The sequence below is a fragment of the Pituophis catenifer genome, unplaced genomic scaffold (genome assembly GCF_029215685.1).
Source record: "Pituophis catenifer annectens isolate HBS135680 unplaced genomic scaffold, rPitCat1.0.hap2 SCAF_3, whole genome shotgun sequence".
NCBI lineage: Eukaryota > Metazoa > Chordata > Lepidosauria > Squamata > Colubridae > Pituophis > Pituophis catenifer.
In genome coordinates this window covers 154813014-154833755 of record NW_027256883.1, presented here as the reverse complement: position 1 = coordinate 154833755, position 20742 = coordinate 154813014, and the positions used below count along the sequence as shown (strand labels likewise).

At 39.5% G+C, this 20742-nt stretch overlaps 1 protein-coding gene across 2 annotated transcripts in view; it reads right to left on the bottom strand.

Moving 5' to 3' along the window:
• The window catches only part of BEND5 (BEN domain containing 5), an 840737-nt gene that overhangs the window by 782740 nt on the left and 37255 nt on the right, over window positions 1-20742 (bottom strand). For both annotated transcript variants that reach the window (XM_070939555.1, XM_070939557.1), the window contains exon 3: window positions 19699-19823. In XM_070939555.1, coding sequence (XP_070795656.1) covers window positions 19699-19823 — 125 coding nt within the window. The remainder of the gene's footprint in view (window positions 1-19698; window positions 19824-20742) is intronic.

Here is a 20742-nt window from a genome sequence, read left to right as displayed (position 1 = left end):
TAAGTTAGGGTGAGGGGAGGGTGCTGTTATCACCTGTAAGACTCTACTGTCAGAGAGGTGAAACTCTGCATATAACTAAATGTGAAAATTTATTTGTATATCTGTAACTGAAAGGCCAATAAGGTTAATATACCAGTCCTCCTATAGCCCATAAGCATCCCTTCCAAGTTACTCACCTATTGTTGGGGTAGTGGTAGATTTCAGGAATTTCAACCTGCCTTCCCTTGCCAAGGAAACTGGAGCAGCCCAGGAGTTAATAGTCTACCCTGATAATCATGGACTTGATTCAGCTCCTGAGGGCCCATTAAATGAAAGGTCAGGCACTACACCTTAGGTTATTTTTGAATTGGAGATTATTTCAATGCCAGGATAGTTTCCAGTAACAATGCACTCTCACTTTAATGCCCTATTTTTATTTGACTTGCATAAATTCCAAAGATAAGAGTATTAAGATAGGGAGACAGACTATCACAACTATCAAATTTGATCTTTTAGTCTTGAATGGCTCAGCTTCTGGAGATTTGGAGAAAAAGCTCACTTTCTGGAAAGGAAAAACAGCCAATACACTTGATAATATCTTAATTACTAGTAACTTGATAATTTGCTGCACAAACCTTTGTTTCCTCCTTCACTGTTAATGACCATCTCCCCCTATGAGGCTTTTACCCTTATATTAAAAGCCATTTAGACTTTCACCTTGTGGAAATTACAACAACTGTAAAACATTTCCATCCCAAGTGTGTTTACACATGTCAGAACCTCTTTGAATTGAATTACAAAATTCATCCATAGCCCATTAACTAAAACACGCTATGACTGAACCTAATGCAACACAGGACATTTTTTATAATTTCCAAGACGGTATTAACTCAACGTACAAATGCATAAAGTGTACTTCTGAGTCAGTGAGAAGATCCTGTAATGGAAAGTGAGAATAACCTTCCGAGATAGGAGGAGGAGGAGTTGCAGCTCAGACTAGGGTCATTAGCCCTTAAAGGAATGGGAATGGAAAAAGCATTTCAGAAGGGACCTTCCCCAGTCCTCTGGAAAGTAGAAGCAAGAAATTCAGCAAGCTACCATTGGGAAACTTGTTAAAAGCCACTTGGCTTTTAGGGGGATGCTTTGATTGGTTTTCAACCACATAATTGGTTTTTTTTTTCCTTTTATATTTTGATGCCACCCAGAGTCGCCTTATAAGGGAGGTCGGTGGACTAAAAATTAAATGAATGAACAAAAGGTTTAGTAATCCTTTTATCTATTTTATGTTTTTTTTTATCAAAGTTTTTTTTGTTTTTATAATAGATTGTTCATCACCTGGGGTCTTCCAGGCAGTATATTAATTTAATTCACTGAACAATAACATCACTGAAACACATGACAGTTTCTTTGCACCTTCTTTCTTCTTTCCATCATGATAAACACATAGAAAACATAAGGTAACAAAAAAATTAACAAAGTTAATTACTATGCACAATTATATTTAACCTTCTGTGTCCAGCTAGTCTTGATGAAAATTGCCCTTCTTGATGGGATTAAATTTAGAATGAAGCCTTTAAATTTGTATTGCATGCAGACATGCTTGGAAATACACATACTTGCTTATATGCACACATTTTTCTAAGACTCAAAGCAGTCTGAGAAAGTTATTTTCTTAAGGCTGTATTGAAAAGGGAAAGGGTAAATCTTGTCCAAATAGGGGTATTACAATAGCTATTAATTTCTTTTAACAAAACTAATGTTTTATTATTATTATTCATTATAATATACATATTAATTCCTTCCATTACTAATGCCATTGGAGGATCAGACAATCCTTTAATACAAAAAGGTTAGCTCTGTATTCATAACAAATTTGTCAGAGCCTGGAGTAAACAAGAGTGTGCTGGCAACACATGATCATAAATCTGCCAATCAGAGAGTAAATGGCTATCATACTGGTCTATGGTAAAACTTTTTCTCTTTAAAAATAACTGAAGATGGATCTTTGATGATTCTGTCAAGGTTGAGCCACCATAGACAACATACTACTTTACCCCACCCCTTCTATTCTTCATTCACCATTACTGCCCTCACGCTGTAACTTCAGAGAAAATGAAGAAAAGTAAAAGAAAAGCAAAACAAAGGCAATCAGTAGTTCTTACAATGGTCTGTTTTCAGGTCTGCTTTAGAGTTTGGGGGTCTGTTCTTGCACCTCACTTACAATGCCAACCTTCTGTCAACCTCTCATTTCTGTCCAGATGACATGCTGACTATGGGAAGTTAGCTCAGGTTCAAATAGCACCAGGGCTGCTTAGGGCTAAAAGTAACTCTTTATCCCCAGTCCTGACAGCTTGTAGCTGGTTGGGAACCTATCTCGTGTTCCAATTAGGTGTATTCTGCAGACAGGACCAAATGCACTAAGATTTTTGCTTGGTTGTTTGCTTAGTTCTGTTTTGTTGTTACAAACAAATAGCAGATGGAGAAGAAGTGAGAATCTTGCTTTTTTAAAAACTTACTAACTGTGAAACACAACAAAGAAGCACAACTCCAGCTGTCTGATGGAAAACTCTTGAAAAATGTGCTGGATATAGTGCTTCTGTAAAAAGATCCCTCCACTCTTCTTTTGGAAGAGAAACTAAAAGCTCAGGTGTATTAAGCACAAATATGAGTGCTAGATATTACAAACCAGTTATAAGATGATATAAGAATATTTATAACGTTAGAAGTTCCTCATCTTCTCTTTTCTGGTATATGAGTTGTAAATATTGAGAATAATTAATACAATCCAAGCTTTTATTTATACAGCTATAATATGATCCTAATTTGTTTTGGCTCCATTTTGGAAAATCTGTCCTGTGAACTACAACCCCCTAACTAAAATTACTGCTTTCCATTCTGTTCCTCTATAATCTACTGTTCCAATGAAAGCAAGGAACAATTTTTAACCTTTCAATATGAGGACATAACCCAGTAATTAACTATTCTTCCTCCCGCCCATCTCTTTATAAATGCAGAAACAGTGAAGGCTTTGCCAAAGAAGCCATAATTTACGTGTTCAGGGAAAAAGAAACCAGGAAGAAAAACACTGCAAAACAGTGTAATTTTATTTAAATTAGTTCAAGACTTCAAAATGGTTGCCTTCTTTATGCAAGCAGGGATCACCATTTAATCAGCTAAAGTAGACTTGTTATAACCCAGCCCCTAAATAAGGATAATTTGCATAACACACAAATAAATTGAGCTAATTATGGTGGTTAATTTGCATAATTTCTAACAAACACTTCAGCTTTGTTCCTTCTTTAAATAAAAAGTGATGCACATGGGACAAGAAAATTTTCTAGCTTTCCATCTACGCTGATGAGGTCTAAATTGATTAACTATATAAGCAAAGAAATCTTGGGGTTATAATGCATACCTCAGTGAGTTGCATAGCAATGAAATGGCAAAATCCATTCTTAAATATATTAAGTATTATGCTGTGATTATATAAATGTATAGTGTAATTTAGTGTTAAATTTTGTAATAAAGAACAAGATAGAAGTTGATCAATCCTGTGCAATTCTTTTGAATAAATTCAACAGAGCTTCTGATTATGCATTCATAAGTTTTTGCTATTATCTATCACAGTGATGGCTAACCTTTTCCGGACTGAGTGCCCAAAGTGCGTGCCTGTGCGTGCCAATGCGCATGCATGCGCCTACACTCCCAAAATGCAATGTGCGCACCCACACACATGTTCCTCACCACCTGCACATGTGCACATGGCCCCCTGCATGTGCCCTCCCCCGGTGCATGCACGCACACACACATGCACCCCACCCCCGCGCATGTGCACACACCCCCGCACAAACCCCACCACCCTGCATGCACGGCAGAGACCCAAAGACCAATTGGCCGGCGGGAGATGTGCGCACATGTGCAGCAGAACTGAACTGGGGCAATGGCTCACGTACCATCAGAGAGGGCGCTGCGTGCTACCTCTGCCACGCTTGCCATAGGTTCGCCATCACGGATTTATCAGGATAAATATGTTTATCATGTTTTCAGAAGAACTGGCTAAAGCTATTACAGTTGGAGAGAAGCTCAATTTGAGGGCAGTTCAAGATTGTTACTCAGTTAAATCAGGGCAGACTCTTGCATCAGAACCCTGTGCAAACCTGAATTTATGCTATGCTGCAAAGCAGCAGTCAGGCAAAAGGTAAGTTAGGGTTGTGGGTGTGGGTGAGTGCACTTTTGGAAAATCCTTCGGCCATTACCTTTGTAAAATGCATTGGGAGGAAAAGAAAATATTACACTACATAATCAACAGATTTGTCCTCAGCTTAGAGTGTACATTGCAATAAGACCACTTTTGATTTCTCCCAATCACAAACATGGATGTGTAATGAGATCATGGGAATAGGCACTGACTGAAAAGTATAGAGATTATGGATGAGCAAGGTTAGGATGCATCTCATTCAAATTGCAAATACAAAGGATTATACAACGCTGAAGAATTTGTTTGAACAAATAGCTAATTTGGTTAAAAATCACATACACACACCCCAAAAAAAGATACAGTATGAAGACAGTAGTAATGTTAACACCAGAAGGGATGATCAGGAAAGGACCTAGATGGTGCTCTTGGAAAATAATATCAGTCTCTCCCTCCAAACATAATGAACCAGCTTGTTTCTGCTCCATCTAGAGACTTAAAGCAGCTATTACTGCATAGTCATATGGTGGTAAACGCATGTATATTCTCAGATTGAATCTATATCTACTGAGTTTCTCTAGGAACTTCTGGTCAAATTCTGGACAAAAAATCTAGAAGAGAGTGTTATGGTCTTGACTGGTTTTTTAGTTAAAAACAGAGGAAAAAAATGTGCCTCTCTAAAGAGGGTGGTTTTTTTTTTACACTATATAGCCGAAGGCTGAGCTCCATTTTCTTAAATCGTACTCTGGAGCCTGGAATGAGAGGAACAATGGGTCAGATATTAGAATATGCTTCTAACCTGACTTTTAAAGCGGCCATTTTCTAACATGTAATGATCCACAATAAAGCACCATTGACATATGATATATGTGATATATAATATGACATATGAACCATCAACTAGGACGGGGGAGTTCCATTTACCTTTACTACAGGTTCGCAGCGGGAGCACATGCGCGCATGCGCAGATCACCCATGATAACATCGTGGTGGGTGGGCGGAGCCTCCCACCAGTTTTACTACCAGTTCTATAGAACCGGACTGAACCGGGAGTAACCCACCACTGAACTAGGGAACTCCACCCACCAATCCAGAAACAGAGCTGAGGAGCTAAGGCAGGGAGGTTGCTATACAACAGGAAAACTGATCTAGCAGCAATAATCTCAATTGATATTTAGAGCCCAACTTAATAAACAGGATCGCACATTCAGCAACTTGTGAAGTAGCACCCCTGAAAGCCTTAAGAGATTTTCAGTTGTTTGCCAACACTGCCAACCTTACACCCGAAACCCAGCTAGGCGCATTTCCAAAAGGGAAATATTCCTTCCAGTCCTAGCCAGGTCTCAGCAATACATGCCAGGTCAGTCTTCTTATCTGTGATTAAATCACAATGAGGGAAGCTAATACAGACTGATCTCATATTTAGTAGCAGCAGTTGGAAGTCAGGGCCTCTGAAGGCCTGCTGACTGGCCATAGAGGTTGAGTTCTGAGAGCTGGAACTTGGATCCAGTAGAAGGCACAGGATCCATGGTCCCTAAGGACAGCATACTCTGAGCTCCCCAACATTTATTTATTTGAAAAATTTATTAGCTGCCCATCTTACCACATAGTAACTCTGAGTGGCTTAAAATATTAAAATATAAAACTGTATAAAATCTAAATGCAATCCTATAACATACTATGAAACATACCTTCCCATGCCCATCACCAGTGTTATGTTCCAATTCACCCCAATTCCCCCCAAACTCCAACTTCCTCTAATCTAACCTTCCCAGTTCCCAACTGTATCTACAATCACTTCCTCCCTTCACATAACAAGTCAGGCAAAACAGCACACACGCACACCCAGCCACTCTCACCAGACTGGACAGGGCTCCCTTTCAGTTAAAACCACACTAACCAATCCTTCCCCCACCAGAATCACTCAATACACAGTCAAGGGCAGGGTCACCTAGCTGGAAAAAGAGGGACTGCCTTAAGAATGGATGCAGCACCAAACTGGGAGTTCGCACCACCACAGGGATTGTTGAGGACCTTACCCACCTTTCTTATATAGCTAGCATTCCTTTCAAAGTCTGAGCTGATTATATTAAAATAAAACAAGCAGCAACTTTATAATACATGGAGAAATACATGTGCCAAATTTGAGTAAAGACAGATTAGAGCACAATTTTATTGATGATGTAGTAAAGAAAAAATTTACAATCTGGCCTAGAGAGAGATGGAGAGAGATGATATGACCACGGCATGTTTGCTATTGACTGGTACGTTTGCAATGGGTTTTATCTTCAAAGTAATATCTTGGATTTCACAATTAATACAATTTCAATAGTTGAAGCATCTAGAATACCACTTTCTTCTCTTGGTTGATACTTAGAAATTGCCAATTTTTAAGTAATTGAGGTCTGAAGATATGGACAAAGTGCATGTTCAAATCTGAGAATTACTAATCTGCCCATCAGTTCTTACCCTTCTGGGCTTCTTATATCACTACATTCGTCCACAAAAAAATAAAGAGATTTAAAGAAACCATACTATGGAAAATGTATCAGAAAGTTCAAAAACTGATGGATTTGCAACAATTATATTTTGTATTGCCTCAAACAAGAAAACATGTACATGTCTTTTTTTCCTAATAATGGAGGGAGGGAGGCTATTTAGTCTAATATTGTAACATAAATAGTATAATCTTGCTTTTAAAATGCTTTTAAGAAATGATTACCAGTATATACTAAAAAGACTGATTTTCTCCATAACATTTTTCTGCATGATGTATCCAAGTTAAAATCCTAAGCTTGATAGGACCAGAGTAGTTTTAAAGAAAAGTAAAAGCATTCAAAGTTGTTCAAATTTTAATTAAGCAAACCATTAGATCAGTTAAATATAAAAGGAAGTATAAAATATTAAGGTAAAACATGTATTAGAGTGAGATTTGCATTTTTATGAAGTATGAATCACAACGAAATGAAAATGCTTCTAAATTTCAGTTAACTCTGCTTTTTTTAAAAATCTTGTTTCCATGGCAATGCCAGCAGTAAGTTTGCATGAGATGTAAGATATGGATTTTTTTTTCCTTTTATGAAACAATTTAGCTGAGAAGTGGCAGCACCATGGTCTCTTTTCAATTTTCTAATATGCCTGAAAGGCACAAAAATAAGGCAATAGAAATCACAAAACAAAAACATACAGTTGAGTCCTTTTATTTTTTAGTTTGTGGTTATGTAAACATTCATACCTAAATGCAAACATTTTTCCAACATTCTAAATTTTCAGAGAGAGGCCTTGTCTCTTCAATATGTACTTGCTCAGTTCCATTAAAGAAGCTTTTAACAACATTAAACCTTGGTATGGAGATCATTTTTTGCAAAAAGGATGACTATAACACGAGCACTCTTTTTTATATCCAAGAAGAATCCCTCAATTCTCTAATGAGTAATCAGAGACTGAGGTTTCTAAGCTAAAAAAATCTAGTTGTAGAAAAAGAAAAGAAAAAAAGATAGAAACCTAACACCCAAATCAATACTGTATCACTGTCTCCACAGGCAAGAGATGCTGGGTCAGGAAAATCATGAAAAATTCATAACAAAGATAGTCAAGTCATCCATAAAGCAGAAAAAATAATGCTATATCTAAAGATCCCTTGAGCAATCGAAGACACTTTACAGATTTCACCATAGATAAGTGCTGGTTTGTTTCATCGATGTGACTTAATACTGTTCATATCTTATTTCTGAGAGTAAATGAGGAGGTTTTGATCCATATTTACTACCTTTCCTTTTTCCTGTATTCACTTTCCAGCTTCTATATTAGTTGCTCATGGGACAATTCCAAGCAACTGCTTTTAGCCTCCCAAAACAGGGAATAACTCATCAGTGAGGAATTAGTTCTTCTCTGTAGAATTAAGTTATTGCTATATTCCTCTGCAGTTTACAACAGTCAAGAAGCCTATTCCAGTATGGGATTTAATTTTTTACACTCACCCACCAAGCTTTTCTCCTTGATGAATTCAGTGTTATGAACCATGAAGAAAGATCATAACATAGTTCACAGAATGGTTTTAGGGTGACAGGAAATCTGCCACAGCTAATAATCTATAGAGATAATAAGGCTCAGTTTTCTATTCTTCCCTTAAACTTAGATATATGTAATAATTCCTTATAGGTAGCTCAAGGAAAAATAATTTTACTGAAAAATATAACCCACAAAAATGCACAGAAATTTTATGAATTAGCAAAATATTAATAATTACAAAGTTATTCAAAAGAATAACTGTTTTCTGCTGTAACAGTTTTAAGATACCTTATAAATTATTAAATTATAAATTAAGAAATTTATAAGGCTTTGTGATTATACCCAACTTCTTCACACTCATTGTTGAAATGAAGTGATATTTGATCCAGAAAATTAAATTGTTGAAAATATTTCCATTTTCATGAGTATAAGATGGAGGTGATAAATCATTGTTCATTATGTTCAATTCAATGAAGTACCTAAAAGAAGCATGAAGTTATGCATTACTAGGATTATTTATTACAAATACAAGAATTTTCTGAGCTTAGAACATTATTTAAAGCATTAAAATATTTAGTTTTAATAATAATTTAGGAGGAGCCTGGTGGCGCAGCAGACTAATAGCCTGTTATTAACATTCAGTTGCCTGCAATTACTGCAAGTTCAAATCTCCCCAGGCTCAAGGTTGACTCAGCCTTCCATCCTTTCTAAGGTAGGTAAATTGAGGACCCAGTTTGTGGGGGCAATAAGCTGACTTTGTATAAATATACAAAAGTATGAAGGCTATTGCTTAACGCATTGTAAGCCGCCCTAAGTCTCCGGAGAAGGGCGGCATATAAATCAAAATTAAAAAATAATAATAATAATTTACTATAAAGGCAAAAGATTTAAGTGTTTATTATAAAGAAGGTACCTGGGGAAACAACACTGTTTCTGATATTGGAATAAGGCCAATTGGTCAGCTCTAGGTTTCTACATTCCTTCATTACTGTTATCCATAGCTCTTGTTTTTTAAGGAGTCCTATTCATTCATACTGCATATTATTTGACATTCAAGGCAGTCATTACAGAGATTTTCAGAGGGATGAGAAAGTTTCCATTATAGATTTGGTAATCAATTTGTTTTAACAATAGACATAGACCCAAAATATTTTCCAATTAACTGCACTTTAAAAAGATAATTGATGTATTAGCATTATTGATGAAAGATAATGATATTGCTAAAATGTATCTAAACAAAATATTTATACAAGTTGATATTCTGGCAATTGCAGTAAAATTCAAAGAATGCTGGTAGCAGATCAGGTGGTATACAACTAGTCCTAGGTAATTACTATAGCTATGAGATTAGGCTGAGCCATTACTATGAGTAATTTAAAATAAAAAATTAAAATTACAGCATCTGAAAAGACACAAAAGTGTTTTTCACAAGGCAGCTGGACTTTCTTGAACAACTATGACCTGGATGATCTCCATAAACATCTGAAAAGACATTTAAAGAGCAACTAGAAAATCTGTCTTGAATATAATCTATAATCAACATTTCTGTAAAATTTTCTATAATTTTTCTTTCTTTTTCCATTTTGCTTTGCCCTTATCGTAGTATCATTCTCTGACTGAATATATTTTGATCAGCAACACAGATATAGTGGGTGAAAAACTAAAAATACATATTCTTCTAGCAGTCCTGGTTATTCAAAAGCAGCAAAACAAAATTCAATATAGTTGTTAGTAAGAAACTTGAGTGCCAGTCTCTGCCAAAAAAAGAACGCAGCAATAGAAGTCCATTCCACTTGCAAGTTGGCAGACAGGCAACATTAATTGGAAAGAATATATAGAGATAGAAACAGAAAAAAGAAAAATTGTAAGTGCTGTACAAAGCACAATATAGCAGTCTTTTGTATATGCCGGATATGTCCTACAAAATCTGGATTGTGGCTTATTTATAATATGTTACAAGTTGCTAAATAGAAACTAAATTAAATGCATCACATCACTCATAATTATGATGATCACAATAAAGCATTCTTTTTTTCATAAGAATTCACTTCTGACAGACACATGTCATCATATCAGAAATTAGATACACTTGAGTATTTATATTCTATTCATCAAAGATCAGACTTACAATCAGAAATACAAAATATACTTGTTATCTTTCTAACAAATTGGCAGCTGACATGTTCTTACAAATATTAATAATTAAGTATATAAATTTAACACAATGTTATCTATATCAATTCATATTAATTCTATTCTATAGACTAAAATTTGTTATGGCAGTAACAGATTAGAATATATTTATATTCTAATATATCCCTTTTTCTGCCAAAAAAAAAGCAAATAAATGTAGTGTGCTTTAAAACAGGAGAATGTAATTATTCTAAAAATAAGAAACTATATTGTGTGTGCATACATACATATACATACAATACACACAGACATCCAGACTTATGTGTGTAGTTTTGGTATGTGAAATAATATGACTAATATTATTTGATAATAATATATGATGATATAATATGAAATAAAACCATATCATAAAAATTGAGTACTTTGTTAACAGTTAGATAATACAAAGAAACCTCTATGGTTCTTATGATACAATTAATGTAAAGCATATACATATTAATGCAATGATTTGAAATATTTCTTTAATATATCTAGAGTACAATATCTATGGATTCCCAAGATACTGTTAAAGTCTCATTACATTCAGACACAAGTTGTCTTACCAGAAATTTGAAAGATGAAAAAAGATTACATGAAAATGCATTACAAAGTTCACAAATCAAACTAATGGAGAATCCATTATTATACATATATACAACCCACAAAACAAATATCCTGTGAATTCTGAATATATACTATATCTCTTCATATCTCAGTGTCAAGGAGATAAGTTCTCTTTCATTTTTCAATTGTATAGTCTGATCATTATTGACTAAGGCACCAAAAATGGAACCAATCATATACCATCAATAGTTGGAAGGATTGTTTTCTTCTAACATTGATAGGATAATCATAAAATACTGTATATTACAGTATGTAAAATGGTTTGCATGTATTGTAAGATAGAAATAGAGACTGGCATACTTGTTATAAAACAAATCACTTTAATCACTAAATATTAAATTTATTCATTTGATCCTATATTTGTTTATTTTATTGCTTTGCTCTGCACTTCTTTGGAGTGTGGTTTCTAACATAGACCATCAACATGCATACATGAATTTGTGTCACAATCATATATTTATTTATAAACTTGGGTAAAAATAGCGTTGTATAGACTTTTCTTGCATTTGTATTTCTTTTTACCCCTAACTATCCATAATATTCTGGTTGCTGAACATCAGGTACTTAAAAGCCAATAGATGGTAAGCAGAATGATTCAGCTTTTTAAATTAATTTCTTAGATGTGGCTAAAATGAAAAATAAAGAAGACCGAGCTAATAACAATAGGTAGAAAACCCACCTTAAATTGATAATGAAGATATCAAAGTGGTGGATAGTCTTTCAGGATCAACCATCAACAGCAAAGGAACAAGCACTCAGCAAATATGCCACAAACTTAGATAAATACTTAGCATCAAATAGTGTAAAAAGAGAAAGAAAACATCTGGAAATACACTGTTTAGAGTTTATAGAGTATATAGAGTTTATAGGGAGATACAGATATTCCTTGACTTACGACCACAATTGAGCCCAACATTTCTGTTGTTAAGTGAGACATTTATTGAGTTTTGCCCGAGTTTCAACCTTTCTTGCCACACTTAAGTAAATCAGTGTAGTTGTTAAGTTAGTAACATATAACTAACCCCATTGACTTTGCTTATCAGAAGGTTGCAAAAGATGATCACATGACCTGGGGACGTTGCAACCATCATAACCAGCTGCCAAGCATCCGAATTTCAATCATGTGACCATGGGGATGCTGCAATGGTCATGAGTGTAAAAAGGGGCGTTGGTCCTACCTGAGACGCACCTTCTCGTTGGGTGGAGACAGCAGCCAGGATGGGTTGTACTCGTCTGTTCAGATTGATGGATTGAGTCTGTCATAGCTGTTAAGTCCTGCCCTTTTTTTATTTCTATATTCTTTTTTTTTTTAATCTTATACATCCAACAAACATTAAATTTATAGCGGTCTACATCACAACGCGAGAAGGAAATAAACTTGTCCCATTACATATATAGGGTAACCTACAAAAGTCTATTACATATACCAATTGACATGCTTATCACATACCTCTATTTGTAGCTCGATTTGACATCCAATTATACCATTGACTCCAAGATATATAGTAATCTGTGTCCCCCCGTCCTTTCAGTATCATAGTAAGCTGATCTGATTCTGCACAATTCATTATTTTCTGAATTACTACTTGTTCGGGTGGGCTAACATCCATCTCCCAGTATTGGGCCCATGCCAGTCTTGCAGCTGTTGTTATATGTAGCAGCAGGTACCATGCCGTTCTATTAACATTTTCGGGTCTTATCCCTAATAAAAATACCTCAGGACGCAATTGTATATGCTGCCCCAACATCTCATTAAGCCACTTCAGAATATTCTTCCAAAATTTCATTGCCGCTCGGCAGGTCCACCAGTGGTGGAAATATGTGCCTTCTTTAACGCACATTTCCAACAGACTGAGGGTGTTCCAGGGAACATTTTTGTGAGTCTGGCCGGCAGTAAATGTCATTGATATGCCATTTTATATATCTTTTCTTTATATCCTATTGACCGGGTTAGTTTCATATTCTTAGTCCAGATTTCGTTCCACCTCTCAGGCTCTATTGAATAACCTAGATTCTTCTCCCAGGCATGAACTTCTTCGCGCCTTCCTCACCTCCTCCATAGCCATAAAGAATTTATAGCATCTAGATAACACCTTTTCATCCACCCCCAATAATATTCTATCTAGAATCTGCACCTCTCGGCTAATACCAAGTCTCTGTCTATCTCTCATATACTTACTGCTAATTTGCATTTACCTCCACCAGTCTAGGTTCATTCCTTGTTCCTGAAGTAACAATTTTGTTTTTAACTTCCCATTCGTATCTAATATTTCTTTGTATATCATTTTTTTCCCTGGATTATACAGACTCGGATAGATCACAGCTTCCACAGGTGAAACCCAGAGTGATACCTTATTGTAATATGTTTTCCTAATTTCCATCCAACTCTCAATCAGAACTCCTCACACGTGATGTTTCGTAAAATATGCTGGGGGTTTGCCTCTCTCCCACCATAGGTGGGCATGCCAGCCCTGTTGGAGATCATGACCTTCGATTGCTAACAGTCGTCTCCTTTGCAGTGTAATCCACTCACGGATCCAGACCAAAACCACTGAATTATAGTAATACTTTCAATTTGGGGCCCCCAATCCGCCTTGTTCTTTCGGTTTCTGCATCGTTTTCAACTTAATTCGAGGCTTCTTACCCTGCCAAATAAATCTATTTGTAGCCCTGTCCAAGTTCCTAAAAAAGGTTTTATCTAGTCTAACTGGGGCCGTTTGAAAGAGAAATACCATTCTAGGCACTATGTGGGTCTTAATTAAGGCTATCCGTCCCATTAATGACAATTGTATCTTGCCCCATTTCTCCAAATCTTTGTCTAGTTGCTCAGTTAATTTTAGATAGTTATCTATCAGACAGCCAAATCCCTAAATATTTAACTTTATGAACTACCTGGAGGCCCAAAGTGTTTTGTAATTCTAATTTTTGTATTTCCGTCATGTTTTTAACTATGATATTTGTTTTTTTCCTATTTATTTGTAATCCAGCTACTTCACCAAATTTCTGTATTATGTCAATAAATTGTCCTCCAGAGGTTAGTGGCTCTTCCAAAACAAAGACCAGGTCATCCGCAAACGCCTGGACCTTGTATTCTTGTTCTTTGATCTTCAATCCTCTTATGCTCATCTCTTGTCTTATTGACCTAAGTAAAGGTTCTAGCGTGAATATAAACAGCAATGGGGAGAGTGGGCAGCCTTGTCTCGTTCCCTTCGCTATCATCACTTCCTACGACTCTTCTCTATTGACCAAAATCTTAGCCTTCTGTTGACTATAAATTGCCTGGATTGCATTCATGAAATGATCGCCAGCCTCCATATGTTTCAATTGTGATATGAGATAATTCCAATTGACCCTATCGAAGGCTTTCTGGGCGTCCAAAAACAGGAACACCGCCTGCTTCTCAGGGTGAGCCTCATAATATTCCAGGGCATCCATTGTGATCCGTACATTATCTTTCAACTGTCTGGCCGGTAGAAAACCATTTTGATCTATATGGATGAATTCGCTAAGGTATCTCTTAAATCTAGCTGCCATTACAGTTGCAAAAATTTTATAGTCAGCGTTTAAAAGTGAGATGGGCCTATAATTATGTATCAGAGTGTGGTCCCCCCTTCTTTCGGTATTAAAGAACTATAGGCCTCTAGCCATGATTTGGGAGTCTTAGACTCCATCAATACCATATTAAAAATTTCTTTCATATATTTTATGTATAGCTCTGTAAAGGTTTTATAAAACTCTGCAGGCAAGCCATCAGTACCAGGGGTTTTACCGGCCTTCTGCCTCTTGATCACAATCTCTATCTCTCCTTCCATAATCTCCTTATTAAGTCCCGCCCTTGTTGCTGGGGGATTCCAGCTTTTGGCGAAGACGAAGAAACAGACTCGGCGTGTGGGAGACAAAGAGAAAGGTAAGTAAGAAAGGACCAGACTGGCGAAGGGAAGGTCTGGCTGCTGTCTCCACCCAATGAGAAGGTGCATCTCAGGTAGGACCAACGCCCCTTCTCCATTGTGGGTGGAGACAGCAGCCAGAATGGGACATACCCAAGTTCAGTGTCCCTAAGTACGGGGGGGACCAGGCTGGTCCGCAGAACCCTCCCCTGGATAAACCCGTTGCAGCACCCTACGTCCAAAGGCAGCATCAGCCAATGCGAACCTATCCAACTTGTAGTGCTGGATGAAGGGAGAAGGCGAAGTCCACATAGCCGCTCTACAAATTTCAAGCAAGGAGGCTTGCGTGGCCCAAGCTGCCGACGTAGCTGCACATCGGGTTGAGTGCGCAGTCAAACGGGGAGGTCGTGGCAAAGAATGCATATCGTATGCCGTGGCGATCGTCTGCCGGATCCAACGTCCAATGGTTGAGGACGACACTTTGCAACCCAAGGAAACTGGTAGAAAGGACACAAACAAAGATTCCATCCTGCGGATGCCAGCAGTTCTCTTAATATACAAACTCTGCCTTCAACGAGCAGAGCTGATGCTCCGCCCAGAGACCCAACCTCATGGCCTCCGACATTAGGGACTGGGATCTTGTGCCCCCCAGGCAATTGATGTATGCCTTCGCCATAACATTGTCCGTGAGGACGAGAACATGGGAGCCAGAGATAAGCCGGTGAAATGCCCGAAGGCCCAGGTAAACTGCTCACAACTCCAGCCAATTGATAGGCCGATAGGCCTCGCTGTCAGTCCACCTGCCTTGCACTACTTGTCCCTGACAATGAGCCCCCCAGCCATGAAGGCTGGCATTCGTCATCACCACCACTCTCTGTGGCTCAAAAAACAGGCAACCTTGGGAGATGGCCGGAGACCGCCACCATCTGAGGGACCTGAGCACCTTCCTGGGGACAGGAACCTTTATGGATGACGTGCCTCTGCCCGCCTTCTGCAACGGCAAGAGAAACCATTGTAGGTCCTAGAATGTAATTGTGCCCAGGGAACAATCGAGATGGCAGAAATCATTTTTCCCAGGAGTTGCAAAAGGACAAAGGGTGACACTGATCTATTCCCCTCCACTCTGGAAACCAGAGATCTCAAACTATCCTGACGCTCCTGTGACAGAAAAACCCTTCCAGCCACTGAATCAATTAATGCTCCCAAATGGAGCAAACAGGTGGTAGGAACAGGGTGGCTCTTCCCAATATTAATGGAGAAGCCATGGGAGGCAAGGGCCTGAAGGGTAGAGAGCACATCAGCTGATGCCTGCTGTGGGGTAGAGGACAAAATTAGGATATAGTCCAGATAACACTGGAGACGAATGAACCTAGCCCTGAGGGAGGCTGCTAAGGCTGCCAAAACCTTGATAAAGGTACGTGGAGCAGAAGAGAGGCCAAAGGGCAAAGCCCAGTACTGATAATGAGTCCCCCCATAGCAGAACCTAAGGAACCTCCTGTGGGAGGGAACGATGGGAATATGGAGATAGGCCTCAGTTAGGTCTATGGAAGAGAGGAGATCGCCCCTCCTAACACCGTCAAGAATAGAGCGTAACGACTGCATTTTGAACCTGTGGTATACCACATAACGGTTCAAATATTTAAGGTCCAGAATGGGTCTCCACCCCCCCAATGACTTTGGCACAAGAAACACACGGGAATAAAAACCCATACCCCGTTGATCAACAGGCACCTGTTGGATAGCCCTGATCGAAAGGAGATGCTGAACCGCCGAATCCGTAAGGGATCTTCTCTCAATGTCATGAGATAGTGGACAGCGTACAAAGAACATTGGGGGAAGGGAAAGGAATTCAATGGCCAACCTGATCTTAACATGGCCTGGACCCACTTGTCTGAAGTGGTTCTCTCCCAAAGGTGTGCGAAGAGGGCCAATCTGCCACCTATGAAGGATCCCAAGTGCAGCTAATGACGGCGTCGGAATGAACGACCTCCTCCGCCTCGATCCGGATGAGGACCACTGCTTTCGAATGACATCCAGAAACAGAGGAGGAGTTGGGATGGAATCCACTGGTCTAGAAGGTTCCGCGAACAAAGGATTTAGTGTTCTTTTAGATGTAAGCGGGGGAGCCAGTACAGGAGACGCTGAGCCCAGTTGAGCCGTATTGATGGCCTTGAACAACAAGGATTTAAACAAGGCCTGAGGGAACAGACCTGTAACCGCGGGCTGATCTGAGGGAAGGCCCTCATCCTCCGACAGATCCGGTTCCCGAGAGTCAAGCTCGACTGGAGAGGATGTGTGGCTTCCAGTGGAAGATATCGGAGAGGCCGGGGCCTCGATAAATAGAGAGTCCTCATGACAGGCCTCAGTATGGGAGGCAGAAACACCGGATCTCAGAAAAGCCGCTCTGCTAGGGGGCAGGAGTTGAGTGGACGACTCAACCGCCGCAGCAATAATCTGGTCCAGTGATAGAAAATTGTGCTGCTGGAGAACACCAGATCCCATTTCCGTAGGAGGAGGAGCAGCTGCCACCTCAGATGAAGCTGCCAACGGAATCGGAGCAGGGGAGGACTCTGCAGGTATTATGGAATCCGTTGCAGCGGCAGAGCCCCACAAATTGTCTGGTTGAATTACCACAGGGCAATCCTGGAGAGAAACCTGATCCGGTTGTACCGCAGAGGTTGACATAGTGGCCTCCCGTGAGAAAGAAGCACCTGCCTCCTTGGAGGTCGTAGAATGGTGCCCGCTGGCCTTGGCACATATTTTCTTGAGCACCTTATCCCTGCGAATCTCAGTGCGGGAGGGGGTAAAATGTGAGGTGGACTTTTGGTGAGGCCGAGAAGACTTGCTACTAGCAGGCCTGGTGGAATGGCCCAGATCCAGGTCCGTTCTGACTGAAGAGTCCCCTTGACAGAGACTCTCAGAAAGTCCCGCCTTCGACCATGCTTTGACTTGTATAAAGTCTTTGGCATGGTAATATATAAATGGTCAGCAGCTTATACCCACGTAGACTGACAAAGTCACCTCAGGTCAAGGAGTAGTCCCAGATGCCCGAAGCTCTTCCAGAGGTTGAGGAAGAGTATGCACAAAAAGGCACAGGCAGAAGCCTGGAAGCCCACAAAGGGGTGCAAACAGCGCTAAGGTGGAAAGGTGCGACTGGAGGCAATGGAGTGCGGTGCCAATGGGACAGAAACGGGAGCGCGAAAGCTCTGCACAATGCCCCGGCGAATCTGGTCCAAATGGTAAAGGCACTCGACTGTCGGCCAAGCAAAACCAATGCGCTGCTCCGAGAAGGAGACTTATCGCCCAATTGCTGTTAGCGCTTAGCGTGCTGTCACTGGGAGCGTGTAGCTCCACTACAGACCTTGCAGTTAGCTCAAAGGCCGTGCAGTCATAGGGAGCATGAAGCTCCACTCTGCCATCCCCCACTGGATCGGCTTTGGCGCCAAAACTCAAAGGTTGGGAGCGCGAAGCTCCGCTGGAGCTTGCTGCCGCTATTGAAGTAACGTAGTCGGCGGGAAGTCACACTGCCCAATTGGCCTGCAGCACTCGGCGCGAAAGTCGGCTGTGGTAAGTGAAAGTGCCAGCTGCAAATTTAGAAAGAGCCCCAAGTGGCGGGAAAATGCTGTCAGAACAGCAAAGCCTTTAGAGAAACAAAATGGCCACCCAGCAAGGTTTCAGGGGAGCACGAAGCTCCACACCAGCAATTATTCAGGATCACGAAGCACCAAGCAAAATTGAGGCAAAGTCCTCCGCCCTTCCCCACGGGAGCACGAAGCTCCACAACAGTCCTGACCAGCCGATCTGATAGTTGGGCTAAAGGGGAAAGTCCACAAGGCTGAGAGAAATTTCCCCAGACAACTGGCAAAGCCAGCTACTGGGGCCAAAGTCTTACTGTTTGAGGAGAATGAGAAATCGCAGTCCAAATAACAATCCAGGTCAAATTCAGGAAGACAATCAAGAATGTGAAAGGATGGGAAGGATAGCTAGAAATTTAGGCAAAAATAGCCAGAGAGACAGTCCCACACGCCTGTCCAGACTGATGGACTGAGTCAAAAGCTAGAATCCCCCAGCAACAAGGGCAGGACTTAACAGCTATGACAGACTCAGTCCATCAATCTGAACAGACGAGTACAACCCATCCTGGCTGCTGTCTCCACCCACAATGGAGAAATGGTCAAACAGTCATTAAGTGAATGGTTGTAAGTCAAGGACCACCTGTAAATGGAAGACTGTACTCCATCTGTAGCTAAATGGTTGTTTGGACGTTCCAATGAGATATGGCTACAAAATTTTTAAATCCTAAATCAATAAAGCAAGATAAGAAAGATTTCAAATTCAATACATTCCACACGCTTTGTGTAAAAAAGAATATTTGTTAATTATGGGGTACCAACATGGAAATTATATTTCAATATAAATGAACAACTAAAAGACAAAAACTAAATAAAAGCATATGCAAAATACATATACCAAATCCTTTTGAAGTGTAATAAAGAAAACATTCAACAGAAGCATTTCTTTCCTCCTAGGTAATAAATGATAAGCAAACAAAAGGATCAAGATTAGAAACTGCTTTATAACAGACTATGAACAATAAGTTAATAATAGTGATATTTTAGGCTTTCAAGTATTTTTTTAGGTTGCCAAAGTAATCCAGGCAATCATATGAAGTAAAAAACTTTTCTCAACTTAATATGTACAATCTGATTAAACAAATATACTACAACACACTTATATTAAACAACCAGCAAAGTGCTTCCCTAGTTTACAAATAATTTGTTATTTCTTCAACAATAATACATCTAAATCTTCAACATAAATGGTGCCTACCTGAGATTCTTTTACATTTTCAACTGAGAAGTTGAACCAGACTCGAAAACGTGGATTACATGTGTCTGGTCTGATGAAAAGATCATATTCAAATTCAGTAATATGGTCAACACGTCCAAGGTTCCCTAGAAACATTTGTAAAACAAATTGTGAGGTTATGGTTTCCACAAAATCCCTCAATGGCAATATCATGGTTAACTAACCAAAAGACCTAATAAAATTGTATGCTATCCCAAATATACTAGCTCGGGGGTTCCCAACACCCAGGCTGTGGCCCACTATCAGGCTGCGGTCTGTTCAAAACTGGCCACAAAAGAAATGAACAAGCGTGCATGCGTGAAGCTCCATTCACACAAATGGAGCTTCACACATGAGCGTCCTCCACTTGCATGAGGGAAGCTTTGTGCAGGAGCACGAGAACCCTCCACTCAAATGACCTCCGCTTGTGCGAGTGGAGATTCACGCACAGGCGCAAGCACTCTCCACTTGCATGAGTGAAATGGAGTTGTGTGCATGGGCAGGCGCCTGCTGCTTACATCCTCCCCCCATGCTGGGCTGCCAAACTGGAAAGGTTGGGGACCACTGTACTACCTGACCATATAAGCACATTTCATTTTCTAAAATACAATTAAAGTGATTGTCGTTTTAGGGCAGTAACTCCCTTCATCACTATAGCTGTCCAGCAGTTTTGCATTTGAAACTAAAAGGCATTTCCTGTGGTTACTTTAGCAGAAAAGTGCGAATCAGAAGTTGTTACTGGTTCATTTTTTTAACAAATGACATTCTTTCATAAGTGAGTATGTCATTGATAAAATAAAGGGCAAGACAGGACTACTCAGACCAATGTATTTCAGTATCCTTGGCTCCAGATTTAACTTTGGTTGAAAAGAAGGAAGTGTGGAAAATTGATGTGTCCATTCCAGGGCATAGTAGAGGATTGAAGATGACAACGTATCAAGATTTGAAAATCAAAATTGAAAGTTTATATTATAAACTGGTTGTGGTCCCAGTAGTTATTGGTACACTGGGTACCTGCCAGAAAAT